Source organism: Brachypodium distachyon, chromosome 3 (assembly GCF_000005505.3).
Source record: "Brachypodium distachyon strain Bd21 chromosome 3, Brachypodium_distachyon_v3.0, whole genome shotgun sequence".
NCBI classification, from domain to species: domain Eukaryota; kingdom Viridiplantae; phylum Streptophyta; class Magnoliopsida; order Poales; family Poaceae; genus Brachypodium; species Brachypodium distachyon.
Window position 1 is genome coordinate 40,482,850 of NC_016133.3, and position 20,309 is coordinate 40,503,158.

At 44.6% G+C, this 20,309-nt stretch overlaps 3 protein-coding genes across 31 annotated transcripts; 1 reads left to right on the top strand and 2 right to left on the bottom strand.

Moving 5' to 3' along the window:
• On the bottom strand, positions 1–6,412 carry LOC100835556. 28 transcript variants are annotated; one of them, XM_024461671.1, is made up of 7 exons: positions 5,525–6,412; positions 5,218–5,417; positions 4,939–5,124; positions 4,782–4,880; positions 4,220–4,291; positions 3,896–3,964; positions 1–2,996 (listed from the first exon to the last, which is right to left on the bottom strand). In XM_024461671.1, the coding sequence occupies exon 7, from the start codon at positions 1,456–1,458 to the stop codon at positions 127–129; it is 1,332 nt and encodes a 443-aa protein (XP_024317439.1). In that variant the 5' UTR covers positions 1,459–2,996; positions 3,896–3,964; positions 4,220–4,291; positions 4,782–4,880; positions 4,939–5,124; positions 5,218–5,417; positions 5,525–6,412; the 3' UTR covers positions 1–126. The 28 variants fall into 28 exon arrangements, with proteins under 28 accessions (XP_024317439.1, XP_024317440.1, XP_024317437.1 ...); XM_024461672.1 differs by having other exon boundaries at positions 4,220–4,298; XM_024461669.1 differs by having other exon boundaries at positions 4,220–4,298; positions 4,782–4,842; positions 5,525–6,410.
• A 1,307-nt stretch (positions 6,413–7,719) lies between these two features.
• On the bottom strand, positions 7,720–13,000 carry LOC100836269 (bZIP transcription factor TRAB1). 2 transcript variants are annotated; one of them, NM_001317878.1, is given in 4 exon segments: positions 7,720–7,794; positions 10,853–10,882; positions 11,160–11,231; positions 11,664–12,548. In NM_001317878.1, coding segments are annotated over 4 exon segments (1,062 nt in total).
• Positions 13,001–15,398: 2,398 nt separating this feature from the next.
• On the top strand, positions 15,399–19,176 carry LOC100835749 (protein DJ-1 homolog C). Its single transcript, XM_024462300.1, has 8 exons — positions 15,399–15,690; positions 15,799–15,999; positions 16,354–16,503; positions 16,585–16,764; positions 17,045–17,122; positions 17,615–17,815; positions 18,392–18,529; positions 18,615–19,176. Exons 1-8 carry the CDS (start codon positions 15,496–15,498, stop codon positions 18,825–18,827), a joined length of 1,356 nt encoding a protein of 451 aa, XP_024318068.1. The 5' UTR covers positions 15,399–15,495; the 3' UTR covers positions 18,828–19,176.
• Positions 19,177–20,309: the final 1,133 nt, after the last annotated feature.

Genomic DNA, 20,309 nt, shown 5'->3' on the forward strand with positions numbered 1-20,309 from the left:
TAATGAATTAAATTCATAGAAAGATCATCATTCCAGTACACAGCAAGACCCCCACTCCGGCCAGAGCTACTAACAGCAAAGCTATTACGAAAACCTAAAGTAAAAGCAAGGTTTTGGGCCCTCGTACTACCAACTTGAGTTTCTTGGAGACATAGCACCGAGGGGGCAAACCGTCGCACCAAAGTGCGAAGCTCGCGAACTGTCGCGTCGTTGCCAATCCCGCGACAGTTCCAGCTTAATATACTCATTGCGTCCGGCGGTCCTCCTCCATGGAGGCCGCCGATATCTCCTCGTCGGTTTGTGCCACTGAAAGGGACCCCCCTGCTTCACACGCTTATGATCCTTCGGCTTGACGTACTGTGGTGGTGGTGGCGGGACTAGCCCAAGGTTTGTCCCACTGTCATGTTTTTCCTCCGACATGGCCACATCATTATCAGCATCCGCAGGAACTTCCGCACCTCCTACGTCAAGCTTCTTCTTTGCACTCGAATTAATCACATACTTCCCATTGCTAGGCGCGGGATTCTTTGCTGGGCTCATAGCTGAATCAGCAAGCTCCTCCTCCGTGCTAAGGTCAGCCTCTTGCGAGGATCTTTTCAGCGAGCTTGACTCTCTACCCCTACCTCCAAATCCTCTGCCACCACCCCGGCGTCCGGGAACAGGCGTTCTTGCACCGAAAGATAAACTCGTGGCCGAGACACGACGCTTGGCCACCATCCACTTGCCATACTGCAGCTCGCTCTCGTCATGAACACCATCACCACATTCCTCCTGGTTATGGCCAAAGTGACCACACACCTCATATAAAAAGCCTATCTTCTCATACTTTACATCTAGCAAGAGCCCCTCATCTGGCAATTTGAGAGGTACAAATCTAATTGGAGGCACTCGAACATCAATGCTCGCACGTATCCTGACATAATCTCCCTCATAATACTTCACAGGGTTTAGCTCAACACTCTGGACTTTACCGATACGGCGAGCAAGCTGATCTACCACCTGTGGGCAGCAGTAGAGATCGGGGATCCCATGAATCTGCGCCCAAACAGCCGTGTAGTTCATTGGGAGCAAGGACTTGTCCGATCTCCCATCATAGTCGTGGAGAACCACCGTGAATCCACGGAACAGCCAAGGACCCTGGTTCGGCACTTTCTTCCAATCACCCAAACAAAAGAACTTGAAGACGAACATGTTATCATCAACCTCCCGGTGATAAAAGTCCTGCGCCAAACCCCAGATTGATCTCATAGTATCATACAATGCCGTAACGTTGAACGGTCTGGAGGTATGGACCCTAGCCAGAGCGAGCCAATGCGCCTCCTTTTCCATTGCCGCCGCCTCCACTTCACCGATCACCACATCATCCATCTCCCCTTCACGCAACACCAGGTTCTTCATAGCACTCTCCAGACCCATACCTCCGTTGCCAGCCCCAGAAGCGCCCGAAGTACTTGCCATCTCGCCGAGAAGTGAATCACCGCCAAAAGGATAACAAAAACTATCGATCTAAAAACCCTAATCTGAATCTACAAGTCACCAAGGCCGGGCAGACAAGCTAGTTGTCCCCTTAATCAGCCCGAACGACCCGCAGAAACAGAGAGAGAAGGGAAATCGGATCGGAAATCAACAGGAACTCATCACCGGAGACAGAACCGCCGGCGGAGTAGGGAACCCTTCAAATGAAAAAGATGACATGCTTACACCCAGCCGAAAAAAAACAGAAGTAAGCCCAAGTCGAATGTGTAACATAGGCCAAGTTGATACTGTTCAGAGCCCAACCGGAAAAAAAAAGAAGATGGAAAAAGTCCATGTCAGGAAAAAAAGCCACAACAGAAAAGCCCAAAAGTCCACGGAAGCCTACAGTCGGAAGGCAGGGAGTCTATACATGCTGGAAGTTCCCTGGATCCAGCCGTCGGATCTTGATCTCATGGTCAGGAACTGTCGACTGTTATTTAAGGGCAAACCATTAAATAACAGGCAACCGAGAAATAGCTAGACCATGGTAGGGCACGTACCGGCACGTGACGAGGACGTGTTGGAGTAATTCGGGCAACGAAACACATCGAGGAACAGTTATAGCCCGGGCGATGCGACGTGGTAGTACTGCGTTAGGAGGAGGGGCACGGGTATGTACGTCTGCCGCGGCTGCTTGTGTGCCGCCATACACTCGGTCTGGGCTCTCGATCGGCCCATTAAAAAGCCCCGTGCTCCCAGCTGCCATTACACCCTCGACGACAAACCCAACCCAAGCACCGTGGCAGCCCACGGCTCGGGATCCGGCAATTCTGTACAAACTAGATGAAAAATCGCGATTCGCTGCCACACTGTCTAACATGCGAATGGTGTGGGTTTGAGGATTTTATGCCGTTCCTTAGGTTGTTATCTTATATTCTCTTCGATTTCGAGTCTTTTAAGAAGTATGAACTTAAAGATCTTTCTAAAATAGCACACTAAACCCTGAAGCATGCACATTAAGGAAGCTTCCATCAACCTGGAGATTTTAGTTTTTTTTACTACCCTCCTACATGTTCTAAACAGATTAACCCCGGTTACAATGATCTCAACCCAATACAACCAGAAGATGAGAACTGGAATAGCCAAGATATATATTAGCAGCATTATGCTTGTTGGTGCAAAACACCCTGCAGAAATAGCTACCTTTATAGAAAGCATATATTTTGCTTTGTTTTTTATCGGTCGTATAATTGACAAACATGAAGGAGCCAATTACACCAGCGTGGCATATGTGATGCAATAGAGGGGCCCTATGGGGCGTACCTCTTTGAGAGCTTTATGTCTCCTGCCCTCACCATGGCCTCAAAATATTTCCCCATTTTCAAATGAACATGAAGGAGCTCACTATGTGTGGCCAGTTCATTGATTCCATAGCCTGGAGCTTCTTCCAATGAAGACAAAAATGCATAAAAAAGGTGTTGTGCCCTTCAAATTGCAAAGCAAACCTTCAGGTTTTGATCCATGACTCCACTGAATTCAATCTACATGGAGAAATTAAAGAGCTGAACTACAACCATGCATGTTTGATTAGCAGCCAAACATGATGCTTGTTCCTTATAAAACAAAATAAGTAAACAAGTAATAATGCATACCAAAAACTTGCTCTCTTCTCACTGCTTAGTTGAAGCCATGGTTTCTTTAAAGTAAGTAAATTCTGGTGCATGCTAAAGAATGCAACGATGATTCCAGTCATGCAACTCACATAGTTTGCCTTTCAGCTTCGCAAATTATTTAGTTCAAGAAGAAAGACTGTCAAGATATTCTCAGCTCCTAGTGACCTAATCAAGTACATTTACTACTCACATATGGAAACCATTGAAACACAGCTATCAACTGAATCCTTACTGTAAGTTTCAGTGTCAAACTATTCAATTCAATTGCCAAAATCCTAGTACATCGGGAGCGACGGCATGATTCAAATATAAAACTCCTAAATACACCATTCCAGATTGGAAATAACAGTAAGTCGGTAACAGCTAGCTGTATGATGCTAACAGATTGTATATTTCATATTTGCCATTCGTTACTCTCTTTCCATAAAGCATGTAAACTGGAATTTGATTGTTTGAGAAATGAAATTGTTAATGTTTGCATCTCTAGATATCACACTCTGGCTTTGAACATATTCTGTAATAGCAATGTTTTTATTAATGAACGAGTGTTGATTGACAAAAAACAACTCATCCACCAATCCTGCCAGCTTCTATTTAGAACCTAACTGAAATTGATATTCTACCTATGATGAGGAAACTGGGGGATATATCCAGTATATTTTGTAAGCAAACATGTGCAGCTCTAACAACATTCTCAAGGTAGCTCAAAAGCACCAAAAGGTAATAGCAATGCTAGGCTGGCAAAATGTCATTCAAGCATATATTACCTCAAACATCGACAAAGCTCCACATCTGTAGATTCCATCACCTGGAGGATGCTTAAGATCACACTTCTTCTGTAGAAATAGAACATGATCAACTATCTGGTTACAATTTATGGTATACAAGAGAAGACCCAAAATGTCAAGTAAGTAGGTAACAAGTTGGCAATGCCTATATGAAAAGCACATAGTTTTCAATACTGTAACTAATAAGTGCAGCTCACCATGTGCCTCTGGAGCTGTTCTTTGCACTTCATGAAGTTCAGGCAAAACTCACAGTAAAATAGCTTTGTGGAGTCATTGTACTCTGGTGGGAAAGGAGAGAATTACCAGGTATCTATCTCATAGTTTTTCCCAAGTTCCATATTCCCTATATTTCACCTTTGTAAACTCCTCGTGTTCCTGCAAGCTAGCAGCATCAAGATCCTCGTGACCTTGCTTCAAGGGTAATTGACATCAAGCGAAAGATTACTTTCAGGCCATTGCTTAAATAAAAAAACACAATTCAAGCACAAGACAATCAACGAATCTAATTTTGAGCATGTATTCAGAATATTTCTTTAAAGTTTTTAGAAAAGCGACAATTTGTGGCCAATTAAAAGAAAACTAAAGCCTGGGTAACACTCAGGGAATAAATCTTCTACTGAACAAAAGATGGATAAGGCTACCAAATACTGTATTATATAGCACTGCAACTTTTTCCATATTAGGGACAGTAGACCAGACCATCGTCAAGTGCACTAACATAATGTGAAAATAACACTAGTTCAATGTAAATATACCTGGAAAGCTCAAGGCAAGGCAAGCAACACCCAGCAATGCCAGCATTGACAACCGCCAAAGGAACATGTCAACCTAGACTATGTATCCAAGCTCTGAGATTGAAACATACCGTTCAGATAAGAAATATATCATCTTTTCCAAGCAGCTTCCTCAACAAGCACACGACAAAACTTTGGACACCAGAGAGAACTGCAAAAGTGTGGATCAGCTGCACAAAAAATTAGCAGAAATAACTGCACTGCAACATTAAACCTAAGGTAGGTTACCTTTTGTATCCAGAAAGTAGCCTCTTGGCATATTCTTCCATCTTGGAAAGCATCCTTCTTCGAAGTGTAGTTCTTCCAACTGTAGGCATACAAACCATCCGACGTTTTAATCTGTAAAAATTCGTTGGCTCCGGGTTCTTCCTCCGGGGTGATACTCTCTAGACATGGTTTATTCAAAAGAGGCACCTAATTTACCCAACAAAGAGATAGCATGAGGAAACCTCACTATCGTTCTTGAAGGGAAGGTGGATTGTGCAGACAGAAGGGCAGGACAGCTACCAGGTGCATCATACGGTGGTTGACGACGGTGGCCTTGTCGAGCACCTTCTTGGCGACAGAGGCGCCCGTGTGGCGACTACGAACTTGACTGGCGAGCGCCCCTGGCCTGATGGTCCGCCCTCCAATCTTTCCCAGCTCCGGCCCCATGCCACGCAGCAGGCGCCCGCGCGGCATGTCGACCTTGGTGGCTCACTACATGGCTGGTTTTTTAGGCCAAAAAACAACAACGACAGGACGGGTCACATCCATGCGGTGCAACAGCGAATCGAGCGGAACGGCCGTGAATCGAGGAGGATCGAGATCTCACCTGCAGGAAGAGAGTAAGGAGCACATGGCGAGGTAGCGGCGTTGGGCAACAAATAAGACGGGCACGAACACACCGCGCCTAGCAAGGCAAAAAGAACCAAAATCCGAACGAACCTGGACAAACAAAGAAACCCCAAGACGACAGATCGAAGGGGATTGGCGGCGCGCAGCGGCGGGAGGGAGAACCGGAGAATAAGCGAAGGGACGCGGGAAATGAGGCAGCCGCGGGGCGCGGCGAGCAACGGCTGATCGAGCGGGAGCGGCACCGCCGTCGCGGCTTCGGAGGAGTGGGACGGCCGGACGGGGCAGCCGGAGGACGGAGAGCTAGCAACTGGAGGCGGCACGGTGCCCGGAACCACATCGGCCAGCACCCAATCGCCCACGATGAGGCGCCTTCTCGAACACACCCCCGGAACCGCATAGGCGTCGACGATGGAGCGTTCCAGAAGACACGCGAACGCACCTGCTAGCAAAGCCCACCACACGACAACTACGATGGCCCAACCAGTCCCACAGCCCACGCGAAACGAAAAAAGACTTGTGCGTCGACGTGGCCGATCGATCGCATGGGAGGATTCTTCGCCCTTTCATAGGGGTAGAGATTTCGAAGGAAAACGACGCAAATTCTAAGAGCATCGAAGAATACAGCCTAGTTTCCAAAGGGGTCTGACGTCGGAGGTAGCTTTCCTACTGCGACCTCAAAAGCCTTATCCAAGCCACGGATTATTCCGATGGCGAATCAGCACATCGAGCAACAGCAGGCATCAACGACAGTACACGTACACTAGCACCAGAGCAGAGAAGAGTCTGCAGAGAAAGAGCTCCTCTTTTCGTACCGGCGAGGAGGAAACGCGGAGTCATTCTCCGACGTGTGGTGGCGTGTTCATGTCCGCCTTTCGTGTTTTAATTGGAGTACATGTTAGAGTCGCGAGGACGACGTTTTGCGAAGCGAATAATTAACATGTCATCTTCGAGCAAAGCTTGCACGGCAGTACCTGGCGGTTTGCATGGCAGCTGAAAGCTCCGGAATACTCCGTATTATGTATCTTATTTCCTCGGTTCCATATCAAGTGACTTCCATATTAAATGCCGAAATGTTACATGTATATTTGAACGTATTTTAATGTATACATACGTCTGTTTTTAAGACAAATTTGAGTCATTTAAATAGGACGGTGGACAAATTTGAGTCATTTAAATAGGACGGTGGGAGTGAGTATATACTTTGTCTGCACGTGAGTTAATCTCGTTGGGTTCGCATTCGAGCGTGTCATTGTCTGGCATTGGTATTGCCCGGAGGCCGATGCTGTTACTGTGATTGTGCCACGTATTTTGTTCTTATCGCTTTCTGATTGTGATCACGGATGCTTCTATTTGTGATGATCCAGAGATCTGGGCTTCTCCGGTGCAGTAAATGTAGTGCATGATTACGTGTCTTTTGTGTTGTTTGGTACACCGGTCAATTGCAATAGACACAGCATGGAACTTTAGTTGCAAACATGCTATCAAAGATGGATTTCTCAAGTATTTTCTAGGGTACAAACTGCAAAGGAAACATCAAGACATCACAGCTGTTTGGTTGATGACAAATTCAGGGGACAAGAACTTCAGATAATACGACTAAAATCCCATAAAAAAAGAAGATAATACGACTAATTAAGGGCTGAAGACTCGAAGCATTTATGTTGAAGCATGCCTGACTAAAAAATGGTCAGGCCAGGCAAACCAATATACCCTGAGTATCTTGTACTGTTTCATACGCGGACTAGAGTACTTGGTCTATGGAACGGAGAATGAGCAGAGGCTTCAGTCTTCAATGCTAGCAATATCATTCTAAAACCTAAATTATTAACCAAGAGCTTCAGGCTTCAGGGCCAGCATCCCCAATTTGGACAATTGAAATACAATCATCTGAGACTAAAACTAAACATCGACTGCACATTTATGTTCCCATGAAACGCCATATTTATCGGCAAACTGGATAGCGCTCCAGAACAAGTGCAAGGTCCATAGAAACGAAACCGGACTGTAAATCAAATGATAGCGACAAGGCAAGTTAGGAACTAACACGCACTCTGCTAATCATCAAGTTACAAGTTACAACAGATACGAGCTCTCCAGACCCTGAACATATGTACAGGTACCATAAGGTTAAATGTGTTGTATCTTGTCAAGGGCTGATCATTGGCAAATATTTTACCAGGGACCTGTGAGTGTTCTCCGTAAGCAGCGTTTCTTGTGTCCATATGGGTTGTTGATCACTTCCAAGGCCTGTTTGCAGAAAATCACATGGTAATGTTACCTAACAAGACATTAACCAATTATGCTACATGCATGTACTATGGAGTTTGAAATAAAATACGACGGGTGCTATTGCTGGATCAGAATAGTGAACTCTACAAAATTCTACTCCACCATTGCAGTTGGAAAGAATTACCTAGGCTTGCACGCATAAGCACAAAATGCCATGTGCCATGATGCCACCGAACCTACTCTTTTTTAGAACCTCTGATAGATTTATTCAATAGAGCGGTTTGCCACTGAACCTGCTACCTGCTACTCCGTAACTATGATGCAATAAAGAGAAATTTTCAACTAGAACCGAATACATGCCCCCCCTATAAAACTTGTGGCACTAAAACTAACAAGTGTCTGGCAGCAGTTTCAAGTCCCTCCCTGTATAGAACTTACTGCATAGTTACAACAACTATTCTTGCTCAAAATAAGCTTTAGAGTTATACAGTATTCCCTCCGTCTTTGAGGATTACTTTGTAAAATTTGTTGGTAAAATAGTACTCCCTCCGTTCGTAAATACTTGTCGCTGTTTTAGTGCAAACTTTGCACTAAAACAGCGACAAGTATTTAGAAACGGAGGGAGTAATATTGTAAAAAATACTTTCACAAAATATATACTGATGCTGTATTCACCTGACCAGTCTACACATTATTTTCAGTAAATATTTTCTAGTCAAAATTAGACCACTATAATGTTTCCAAATGAGCAGAAAAAACAAAATGATCATGTTGAAGCATATGGTGCAAGCTGCAACGTACTATTATAGTGGGACAGTAAGGATTTCTTCAGCTTACGACCTTGTTTAGATCATTTACAGGCACAAAAAAAGATGTACTAGTAAGGTCATTGTACCACTTTGTCTCAGTCAGTACTTTGCTGCACAATTCAGTTCCAAGCAAACATTGTGTTTTACAGGTTATTCTGATTAAACACTAACGCAAAGGGAACAGTTATGATTAAGTATGGTTACTGGTTGTCATAATCTCTCTCTTTTTTTAGGAAGTCATAATCTCTCATTATAAGTACACATCAATTAATTTGAGTGAGACTATGTAACAAACATAGAACAATATTTGACACTATCCAAACCTGAATCCCTAATATACATACTAAAATTCGGTGCTTTTTTAATCCTAATCTAGCATGCAGCAGGCTGTCTGCAATTTTCAGCACAGCCACCGCAACAGGTTCCGTGCATTTTGTCTCTCATTCACCAATGTATGGATCCGATCAGTTGTCGATGTTAGCTGCCCTAATGCTGCTGTTGGACATTGGTCCACCTACTAATGATGAAAGTTTAAAACCATGCATCCATAGCTGTGGACAATCATACAAATAGGTAATTATGACGGATAACGCTCATGCATGCACATGCGGATTGGATTCAGTTGCCCACAATGTCTGCTATTAGGCCCTAACTGCAAGCATTGATGTTGTGATAGGGCATGACTCATACAGGATTAGGGCCTAATAGTGGACAGTCTGATCATTACAAATCTGGACATTTCATAGACCGTAATACTTTTTTATCTCCAAGCAAAACTAAAAGTTCATAATACTCAAAGAATAACAGTACTCCATCCTACTCCCTCCGATCCTAAATTCTTGTCGTTGTTTGAACTAAAACAACGACAAGAATTTAGGATCGGAGGGAGTACTTGTGGAACTACAAGGACTAATAAAAACGAGGTAATCACGTTGTGCATCAAACTATTATAAAATAAAATTATTGCACAACACCCCTGTAACTCTATCAGTGGCAACTGTAACACACTCTAGAGATCTTCAGAGACCTTCACCAAATGTCTTATACCTTTACTTTTGGTTGGCTACAAAGCTACTTTTCTAGTAATCTTTTCCTGATAAAAAAATTGAAACACATCTGTACTATTAGTAACATACTTTCCTTTGTGGCCACAAAATTTAGAAGATTCCAAAAGTTTCATTGCATGTATCTGCTTTAAGCATAATTTCCACCATTTCTCTTGCTACCAGGCTCTAAAAGTATAGTAGCATTCCCAATCCAGACCTCAAGAGCATTCAACAAAACCACAAATAGTTTCAGAAGGCTTCCATGGTGCCTCCTTAAATTACCAGTCGTTAGAAACTAGATGTTCATGATACATAAACTAACAAAGGAGGCTAGCATACTTTCTTTTGCATCCACAAATTTTAGAAGATTCCAAAAGTTTCAGTACATGTATCTACTTTAAGCATCATTTCCACCATTTCTCTAGCTACCAGGGCATATAAATATAGTAGCATTCACAATCCAGACCTCAAGAGCATTCAACAAAAGAACTGCAAATAGTTTCAGAAGGCTCCTGTGGTGCTTATTTAAATTACCCGTCCTTGCTAGAAATCAGATGTTTGTTATACATAAACTAGCAAAGGAGGCAATTAATGTACAGCAAATAAAGATAAAACAAAGAATTAGGTAAAGCACTTATCCAGAAGAACAAAAAATACCTGTCACCATTTTCCAAATAAGTATTATCTAAATGTAATTACACATAATATATCAAATTTCCACGAATCTTCTAAATTTACTAATTGGAGATTCCCATGAAGCCACTATATTAATCCAGGCCATCTCAATTATTTAGACTGTTGGATTCTTATTTTCTGGCTAGGAAAATGATGAAATCAAATAGTCTCCCAGGGAACTCGAACTCAAGCTTCTAAGCAAGAGTCGTGATTGAGTTAGACTTTTAAAGTGGCCCTATTAATTTGAGAGAATCCACCAGAGTTTATATTTATGTCAGTGGCAATGGGTAATGAATCACAATGCCTAGTGTCCTCAACGGAAGTTTTTGTTCGGTGATGTGTGTTGAGTGCGTGTTGAAAGCCATGGCTGGTGTTGTCCAAGGTGCGGTCAGGTTCCATGACGGTATCATGGGCTGTATGTATATTTTGTTTTTCTCTACAAGAAAACAAGAAAAATCTATTGCATGTAAAGATAGCAGGACGGCCTTTTATAAGGAAGATGAAATAGGAGATTAAGAACATAATTTTGACAGAAAAACAAAGTACCTTGTTTTTCTGCATTTCTAGCATTTCCTCCTGTATAATAAGAAAATAAACAACATCAGAAATCTCTAAACAATATACATAATATGTATCCAAACATATGCACCCATAGATGGTTAAAGAAAATGGAAAGAGCAAGATTTTTTAAGTTAGAAATCAAAATACTTTTGGTATGAAGGATATGCACAGAAAGGTGTTTTTATACACTTATATTCCTAACTGATGTGGTTCCATAATTCCATCCAAAATATAGTGAAATTTTCTCCGAATGATTGAACATGTAGGTATGATACTGATTTCTAAATTGTACCTGTTTCTTCTGCAACTCCTCGTTTTGTTCCTTGAGTTTCTGAACTTCAGCTTCCAACTCCATAGTGTATGCCTACACAATGGGAGAATAATGTATATCTTAACGAGAAAGGGAGCACATTCCCTGTGCTAAATCTTCACAAGAAACATGCAAGCCAAGATTTCCTTTACCAATGAATACCTTGGGCAATATCCATTGTTATCAACATGGCAAGGGCAAGGCCAACATGCCGATTTATCAGATTCAGAATATTATCTTTTAGCGCAGCCTCTTGCAACCACAAAACAGCTGCATATGTACATATGCAAGAATTCAGGACATAGGTTTGACATGTTTGTGCACAGGTTCTAGCTGCAGATTCCCTATATCAATTGTTTTCAACATGACAAGGGCAAGAATGCATGCCGAATATTTGGATTAGTATTTTATCTTTTAGTACAAATATTTATCATCACAAAAGAGCTGCCTATGCAACACACACAAGAATTCAGACAAAGGTGTGACCTGTTTCCGAGCTCGTGATCTGGCTGCAGATTCCCTGTTCTTGATCATCCTCCTCTGACGCCGCTCCACCACCTTCTCCACATGCCCACCACTCCTCCTGCCCCTTATCACACCCTCAAAGGGGTAAGGCACCGGCTCCACAGGCGACGACAGTTCCCCATTCACCTTGCCTACGGAATCAAGCTGACCCATTGACGTATCCAGCGGACCCACGGTGACTGCACCAACCCCCATCCCTGCCACGCCAGGCATCATCCCGTTTCCCATGGTCGGATGACTTGGATCCCCAATCCCCACCGGAGCGAACCCCATCGCACTTGCGCCGGAGGCGCCATTGGCACCACCAAAGTTCTCGAAGAACATAGAGCCATTGTTTACCACCTGAATGGGCCGCGCAGCCAGGGGCGGCGGCACGGCTGCGTCCACCGCTGCCGCGGCAGCGGGGTTCTCTCGGACGACCCCGGCCCTGACAAGGAAATCCTCCAGCGTCATCTCACCGAGCGTCGGTTGCCGCTTAGGCAGCGGCTCCCCGCCGCCGGCCGCACCTGGCGACGCGTCTCGCACGAAGTCCCGCCAGACCTCGTCCACCGTCTTGATGCTGAGCGTGCGGGGCAGGGTCAGCGAGCCCTGCCGCTGCAGCTCCCCCGCGGGGGCCGCGGACGCCGAAGCCATCGCTTGGCTCTCCTCCGCCGTCCAGATGCTCCGCAGCAGCTCGTCCATGTTCATGGACCCGAAGTCCTTCCCGAGCCCGCCGCCGCCGGACGCCCCTCCGAGCGTGCTCTGGAACTCGTCGAAGGTCAGCGAGTACACCGACCCCTGCCTCGCCAGCGGCATCGGCGGCGCCGCCCCTTTCCTCTCCGACTCCCCGCCGTCCCCCAGATCCATCCCTCCCCACCACCACCTCCCCCTCCCTTCCCACTGCTGCAACGAAGAACAAGAAGAGCCGGGAGAGAGGGATTTTCGCGGGGAGCTATATAGGTTGATTGGGGATGCCGGAGATGGCAAAGCGATGGACGCGTGCGCGGGGGCGATCGATCGATGCGCGAGACGACCAGATTGGAAGGCAAGCGACTCGACTCGGCCCGGGCGGGCGGGTGGTGGATCGAGTGAGCTGGGATTTGCTTCGCTGGTGCGTGCGGCGGCGGCGGGGGAGCGGAAAGGGACAGTGCGACGGGGGGGCAGGTGTCGGCTCCTGGCGCCGGTGCGGCCAGTGGCCCAACCTCCCGGGATCCTCTGAGTGAAGCGAACGGGGGATCGATCGGCGCCGGCGGATGCTCTGTGGCTGGGAGCAGGACAGGGGCGGCGCAGATGATCCGGGAGTGGTGGGAAGGTGGGGGAGTGGAGTGGGCTGGGGTTAATACGTGGCGCGCGGAGAGACCGGAGACGACGGTCCGGCCAATAGCGGCGCGCGGCGTGGCTCGCTGCCGTCAGTTAAAATATGGAGCCGCATTTTTTTTACCGCCGGCGTGCGCGCACGGCGAGCAGTGCACCCTGCTGAGGAATCACACGATGTGGTTGTGTGACTTGGAGGCGGGCCCTTTTGGCAAAATCGGGATGTGGGACCGGACGGTCAGTGTCCGCAGCTTGGGTGGAGGAAGGCGTGGGGTGACCGTGTGACAGGAAATGTCATACCGACCAGATACGGCAGGAGATCCCGTAACATGGGGTGACTCTTTGTTTTTCGTGCAATCGTGCTCCCGCCTTTTTTTCACATTGGAGCATGCGTGTTTTCTGAAACAGCTCCAGGCACGAATTTGGTACGGGGTATAAATAATTCAGAGTTCGCGTATAATGTTAGCAAAGCGAAATATTCCACGGTGTTGTACTGTTGTGGCACATGTATGAGTACGACGTCTTCTGAATTAACCTCCAAACATGGTGATTTAATGCTAGTTTTGAAACACGATTCCCAGAAACAAATTAAAACTTATATTTTCCCATCATTCCCTCTCATGTTTTTTGATGCGTAAGACTGTATTTTGGAAAAAAAAAAAAGCTCTTAGCATGTGGTCCGCATGAATTATGTCAATGAGCTTCGTGACTACACCCAAAAAAGAAGGGACCACGCATGCACGACGGTATAACACAACCCCTGCATAGTGTTCGCATTGAGCATGCTCGGCATTAAGCAGCTGGTTCTATGTGACAGCGGCGCGGCAATGCGTTGCACACGCTTGACGTTGACAATTGACCTGGTACGCAGAGGCCAGCACCAATACCGCCGAGGATGCTTCCGTCGTGCTCCTTTGCAGTTACCTGGGCTTGAGCAAAGTGTTCAACCACCTATCGATATCTCTAGCTGTTTTCTTTCGGTTTAAATTGGATGGAAGAGAGAAACTGAAAATGAGAAGCAGCCAGCAATGAGCAATGTGTGTAGAAAGAAGAAGTAATGAAATGTGAAGAAAACCGGTGACCCGAGAAAGACAAGGTGATGTCTCTAGAAACCAAGAGATCAATTTATTTACTACTATGCATGCATACGAATGGCAGCCCGGCTTAGAGATAACAGTGGCATTTGCAGCCGTGTGGGCCCACCTTTATGCAAAGGTATTAAGTTGGATACCAATTATTTTCGAAAAAAAACTAGGTACATATAGTGTGCGTCGTACACATACATAAAGGAAAAACGAAAATAAAGAAAATGAAAACCATTGAAGTAACTAAACCAACCTAACTTAGTTCTAGGCTGCCTCCACCCTCCACCGACGCCCAGTGGCCTAATGATTTATCTAGATAGAAATTTTCCCCAATCGATAAAATACGCTCGTGGCCGGCGGCGGCCGGTGCGAACCCTTCCGCAACTCCTCGCTCCTTCTTCGCTGCTCACCTCCAGCCTCCATGCGGCCAGCCCGACAGCCGCCAGGCCCCTCCTCGCAGCTTGCCACTCTCTGCTCCCTGGCCGCTCTGCGCCTCCGCTCTAGTTACATTCATCAAAAAGGGAATTCTTCTTGAAAATTAAAGATGAGGACATCATCACTCAATTTCAGAAAATGAAAGATCTGAAAGTTGTCATGTAGGAGTAACTAGTAAGCTTTTTACTATATTTGCTATTCTGTATCCTCTCTATTTACCAGATGTTGCCACCTCCTTATGTTACATAATTAGTGCTTTGATATATCGAACAATTTGGGATGTTATGCTAAATTCCATCTACTCCCTCCGTTCCAAATTAAGTGACTCAAATATGTCAAAATATGCATGTATCTATACCTAAAAAGCGTCTAGATACATGTAATATTTCAGCACTTAATATGAGACGGAAGGAGTATGATGTTATATCATGCTCATTCAGGGCTTGTTTCTGCTCTATATCTTCTATATTTGCAAAATACATGCCTTTTGACTGTCAATGTTTTTTTTTGCCGAGATTTTGAATACCAATTTGGAAATCCTGGGCCCGCCCAACAAGAACCAAGTAAAGTGGCTGCAAAAACACGCAAAGAGAGTAACCAATATTCGTCTTCTACGTTTCATGTCTCCACATGTTTAGTCTGTAATCAAAAGAACACCACACCACTAGCTAAGACGGCGTGGGATTTGTACAAGCTAGAGCCAGAAAGAGAAGCATCAAATTCAAAACTTTTGTTGTTTAGTGAATTTCGATTGTCTTCTCTCCATGTAGCTGCAAACGAGATGTTTGTTTAGACTCGTTAGTCTGCGGTTCCTAAAAAACTACACAAACAAAACCAGTGGAAGGGAAGTCGGCTGTAAATACAAGTTCAGTTCTGGAGGTAAAAATGAACTTCTCCAGAGATTTTCCTAACGAATTATCCATTTCAGGTTTCAGCCGTTGCTCCTCTCGCCGCGCCATCGGCCATCTTCAGACTCCACAATGCTCTCCGCGTCCAAATCTCTCCTATCCCCGACCTCACTTCCCGCCATGGCGATACGGTCGCCCCTGCATCTCCAAACCAGCTGCAGCCCCCCTTACTCGCGGTCACCGCAATTCCGCTCCGTGGCGCGGGTCGCCCCCACTCTCCCCGCCGCTGCAACGGCCGTCTCATCGCCGCCCTCTACCAGGAAGAAGGTCTGGTCCCCACTCATCACCTCCCTCTTTAACAGCGTGGAGGAGAGCCTGAGTTTCTACGCTCTGCATTTTCAAGATTTTTTTTTGACAGTACTCTGCATTTTCAAGGTTCTTGTGGCCATCGCCATGGGCACGGAGGAGATGGAGGCGGTCATCCTGGCCGGTGTCCTCCGGCGAGCCGGTGCCGACGTGACGCTGGCCTCCGTGGAGGACGGCCTCGAGGTGGAGGCCTCGTGTGGTACCCATCTCATCGCAGACAAGCTCATTTCCGCTTGCGCCGACCAGGTGTTCGACCTTGTGGCTCTCCCGGTAACTCACCTCACACTCTCATCTTGTGTGCTGTCCTAGTATATCTATATGAGTATATGGTACTTTTCATATGTGTGGAGCAAAGATATGTCCTATTGGATATACGTGCCGAAGTTATTACGACCATTTCCATTCTTTCTATGAGATAGCATAGCATTCTTCTGAGCATCTCGTCTATAGTACTGCAGCGTGCCAGCGTTTTAAAGTGTTTTCTAGTATGTGCTCATTTTCCATGCTGATAGCAACTTGCGAACCCTGCCAACCTTTAACGTTCTTCGAATTGGGGTATTATATGCGTGTTACAAACTGGCCTTATCCAATTCTCATCGTTGATTCTTGGGGTGATGTGTTCAGGGAGGAATGCCTGGGTCAGTGCGGTTGAGAGACAACAAGATCCTTCAGAGGATCACAGTTAGACAGGCGGAGGAGAAAAGATTGTATGGTGCTATATGTGCTGCACCAGCTGTTGTTCTCATGCCGTGGGGTCTTCACAGGGGGAGAAAGGTGGTTGTTTTGTTACATGACTAAATTTGCCCAGTCAGGGTCTGGTTTTTAGCTGACATTACTTTTTTGGTGCATTATGAGATCACAAGCCACCCGTCCTTCATAGGAGATCTCCCAACATTTCGAGCTGTTGAGTCAAATGTTCAGGTTTCAGGAGAGCTCACGACTAGTCGTGGTCCAGGGACGGCATTTCAATTTGCTTTATCATTTGTCGAGCAATTATTCGGGGCTCATGCAGCTGAAGATATGAACAGTACTTTGGTTCGTAAAGAAAACTACTTTTATTATCCTGCCTTTTAACACTAATTTTCTTCTAACTTTAGTTTGTTCACGCGCTTGTTAACATTTTATGAATAGTGTACCTGCTACCTCAAATTACTCTGAGTTTCTTCTTCGATCAATTCGATTTATCTTCCAGTTGGCTACATTTGCAGACTTTATATATTATGCTTATTTAAGGGACAACTGTAACTCTTTTGCATTATATGACATCCTATCACCATGAGAGATTAGAAAACACTTTATTGTGTGTTTCCCGTAGATGACACAAATTGATGCTGATCATGAGAGATGTACAGAAGTCAATGAAGTCGAGTGGTCATTAGATCACAACCCCCAGGTAAGTTCATGTTGAATGATGAGTTGTGATCTTATGTTTTGGAGTATTCCTTACCTAGAATTTTATGCCAGAATGCCTAGGACTCCTGCTTACGTGAGTACTACTAAACTAACAGTGTAACAATGTTTGGCTGAACAATGGATGACTGAAACATTTCTCTAAGAAAATGGAATTTGACAGCACCAATGAAAATTCTTGTACTTAACTTAGTTTTTATATCTTGACGCTTATTTAAAAGTGCATGCTTGGTTTTATTAATTTAATTTTCTTGCATATGCTTTAGCATGATATGTAGTTGATCTATCTATTGATTCCGTTCATATGGTACTGTTATGTGTGTAAAACACAACTCATATATCTATCTAGTCCTTGTTACTTCCAGCTGCATTCATCCTTGAAGGTATTAGAAGCAGTTGGAGTACCAGATATTGCTGTGTTAGACTTTTCTTATAGCGTGCCACTGATTTTCTGGTGATTTGACTTCTGATACAGGTTCTCATTCCAATTGCAAATGGGTCAGAAGAGATGGAGATCATAATGTTGGTGGATATTTTAAGACGGGCAAACATAAATGTGGTGTTGGCATCAGTTGAAAAATCTACTAATATTGTTGGATCTCAAAGGATGAAGATTGTTGCTGATAAAAGCATTCTGAGTGCTTTTGAGTCAAAATATGATCTAATCATTCTGCCTGTAAGTTGTTTTGTGTTTCACATTTTTATTTGACAATCACAAATGCTGAATTCCTGACTCAAAACGTCATTATTATTCCTGTAAGGTATGTGGCATCAGTTTATCCGTGCATGACAGACAAAGTTCCTGACTTTTGTGTTAATTGGTTATCCCTGCATGTTATTACTGATAAATGTAGACCAGTCTGAAGTGCATGTCTAACATGTCATGATCAACCTCAGTTTGCTGTTCCTTGCATATGAGTTGACCTGTACACCAAATTGTGATATAATAAGCTAGTAGAAGAAAGGATCCAGCTCAGAAAAAGTTTGAACGAGAATTAAACTTACATGTGTGTCATGTTTCTACTTTTGTTTGTATGATAAATGATGCCTGTTGTTCAACTTTGAAGTCCTGTCTCCATCTTCCTTGCCTCACTTTTCTGAACTATGTATTAAGGTGTAGCATCGAGAATTTCAATGGAAAACTAGCTAGAATTTTAGGTGTTCAAGTGTGTCCATTAGCATGCTCTACGTTCCTTTTGATATGTTTGGCTTTTCTTTGTTCATCATTTCTCTGTCTATTGAAATTGTCTAGGGAGGACCTGTTGGAGCTGAGCGGCTGCAGAAGTCCAAAATTCTTCAGAAGTTTCTCGAGGAACAAAAGCAAGCAGGCAGGATGTATGGTGGAATCTCTTTTTCTCCACTGATTTTACAGAAGCAAGGGTTTCTTCAGGTGATGTTTCGGACTAAAAATTCCTCGCATCTTAATATCTCATATTTCCTTGAAATAGAATATTAACATTGGAATTGCCACTCAGGATAAAACAGTAACAGCTCACTCTGACATAGTTAATCAGCTCACTTGTCAAGTTATGGACCGATCAAAGGTTGTGGTTGACGGAAATTTGATTACTGGGAAGGGGCTTGGGACAGCGATCGATTTTTCCCTGGCTATTATTAGAAAATTCTTTGGCCACAGACGAGCCAAACTTGTGGCAACTGGATTAGTTTTTGAGTACCCCAACAGCTAAAACACCTTATATTTCTGGTACTATGTAATGATGTAGTGAAAGCAGATACATTTGGTTGTGCTATTGCCTATTGGGATCTTGCAGCAGCTAAGCTTGAGACAAAAGGTCACCATAACTCTTCTGGAGACAGCCAAATACTTCTATTGCTGCCTTGCTGGACTAAGATGATCCACCATATATGTTGGGAGGGACCAAATTTGCATTGAAAGGTTAAGTTGGGTCAATCATCTCGACATGATCTGCTGTCGTATAAATGACACTGGTGGATTGCTTAGTGGTAAGTTCTATTTGAGTTTGATGTTGATAGACATTAATCGTTTTAGTTCTGGCAAATGAGCTTTTTCTTGAATGATTAGGACTACAAAGCACATATGTTTCTTTGTGTACCGAAAGATAATCTATCATCAACAACAACAACAACAACAACAACAACAAAGCCTTTAGTCCCAAACAAGTTGGGGTAGGCTAGAGGTGAAACCCATAAAAACTCGCAACCAACTCATGGTTCTGGCACATGGATAGCAAGCTTCCATGCAGCCCCTGTTCATGGCTAGTTCTTTGGTGATATTCCAGTCCTTCAGATCTCTCTTTACGGACTCCTCCCATGTCAAGTTTGGTCTACCCCGACCTCTCTTGACATTTCCAGCACGCTTTAGCCGTCCGCTATGCACTGGAGCATTTAGAGGCCTGCGCTGGATATGCCCAAACCATCTTAAACGATGCTGAACAAGCTTCTCTGCAATCGGTGCTACCCCAACTCTGTCTCGAATATCATCATTCCGGACGCGGTCCCTCCTTGTGTGGCCACACATCCACCTCAACATGCGCATCTCCGCCACACCTAACTGTTGAACATGTCGCCTTTTAGTCGGCCAACACTCAGCGCCATACAATATTGCGGGTCGAATCGCCGTCCTATAAAACTTGCCTTTTAGCTTTTGTGGCACTCTTTTGTCACAAAGAATGCCAGAAGCTTGGCGCCACTTCATCCATCCGGCTTTGATTCGATGGTTCACATCTTCATCGATGTCCCCATCCTTTTGCAGCATCGACCCCAAATATCGAAAGGTGTCCTTCTGAGGCACTACCTGCCCATCAAAGCTAACCTCCTCCTCGGGCGTAGTAGTACTGAAACCGCACTTCATGTACTCGGTTTTAGTTCTACTAAGTCTAAAACCTGCTAAGTCTATCATCGCAACTTGTAAATTGAGGACGATTTTAGTGGTGCAACATCTCTTTCCAAGTACTTGATAATTTTCACTAACAACTCTATTCTGTTTTCTAGTACATGAGCTGACGTAATGCAAACCATCTGCGACCTGTTCACTTGTTATATTACAAGACTTCGCCTGATGAAATGATGATCACCTTCAGCTAAACTGACTTTCATTTGTTTTGTCAGAGGAGAATTTCTGGTCTACAATGTGCCTGCTTTAGGGTCCTTTCAAGACTCAAGAGATCAGAACACATTTCCTGTTGTTC

Bases quoted from the DNA above. Each gene is read 5' to 3' on its own strand.
- LOC100835556 (XM_024461671.1), bottom strand. From the start codon at position 1,458: ATGGCAAGTACTTCGGGCGCTTCTGGGGCTGGCAACGGAGGTATGGGT.
- LOC100835749 (XM_024462300.1), top strand. From the start codon at position 15,496: ATGCTCTCCGCGTCCAAATCTCTCCTATCCCCGACCTCACTTCCCGCC. The intron at 16,504-16,584 runs GTGGTTGTTTTG...GTGCATTATGAG, and splicing joins GTCTTCACAGGGGGAGAAAG to ATCACAAGCCACCCGTCCTT. The intron at 17,816-18,391 runs GTAAGTTGTTTT...GAAATTGTCTAG, and splicing joins ATGATCTAATCATTCTGCCT to GGAGGACCTGTTGGAGCTGA.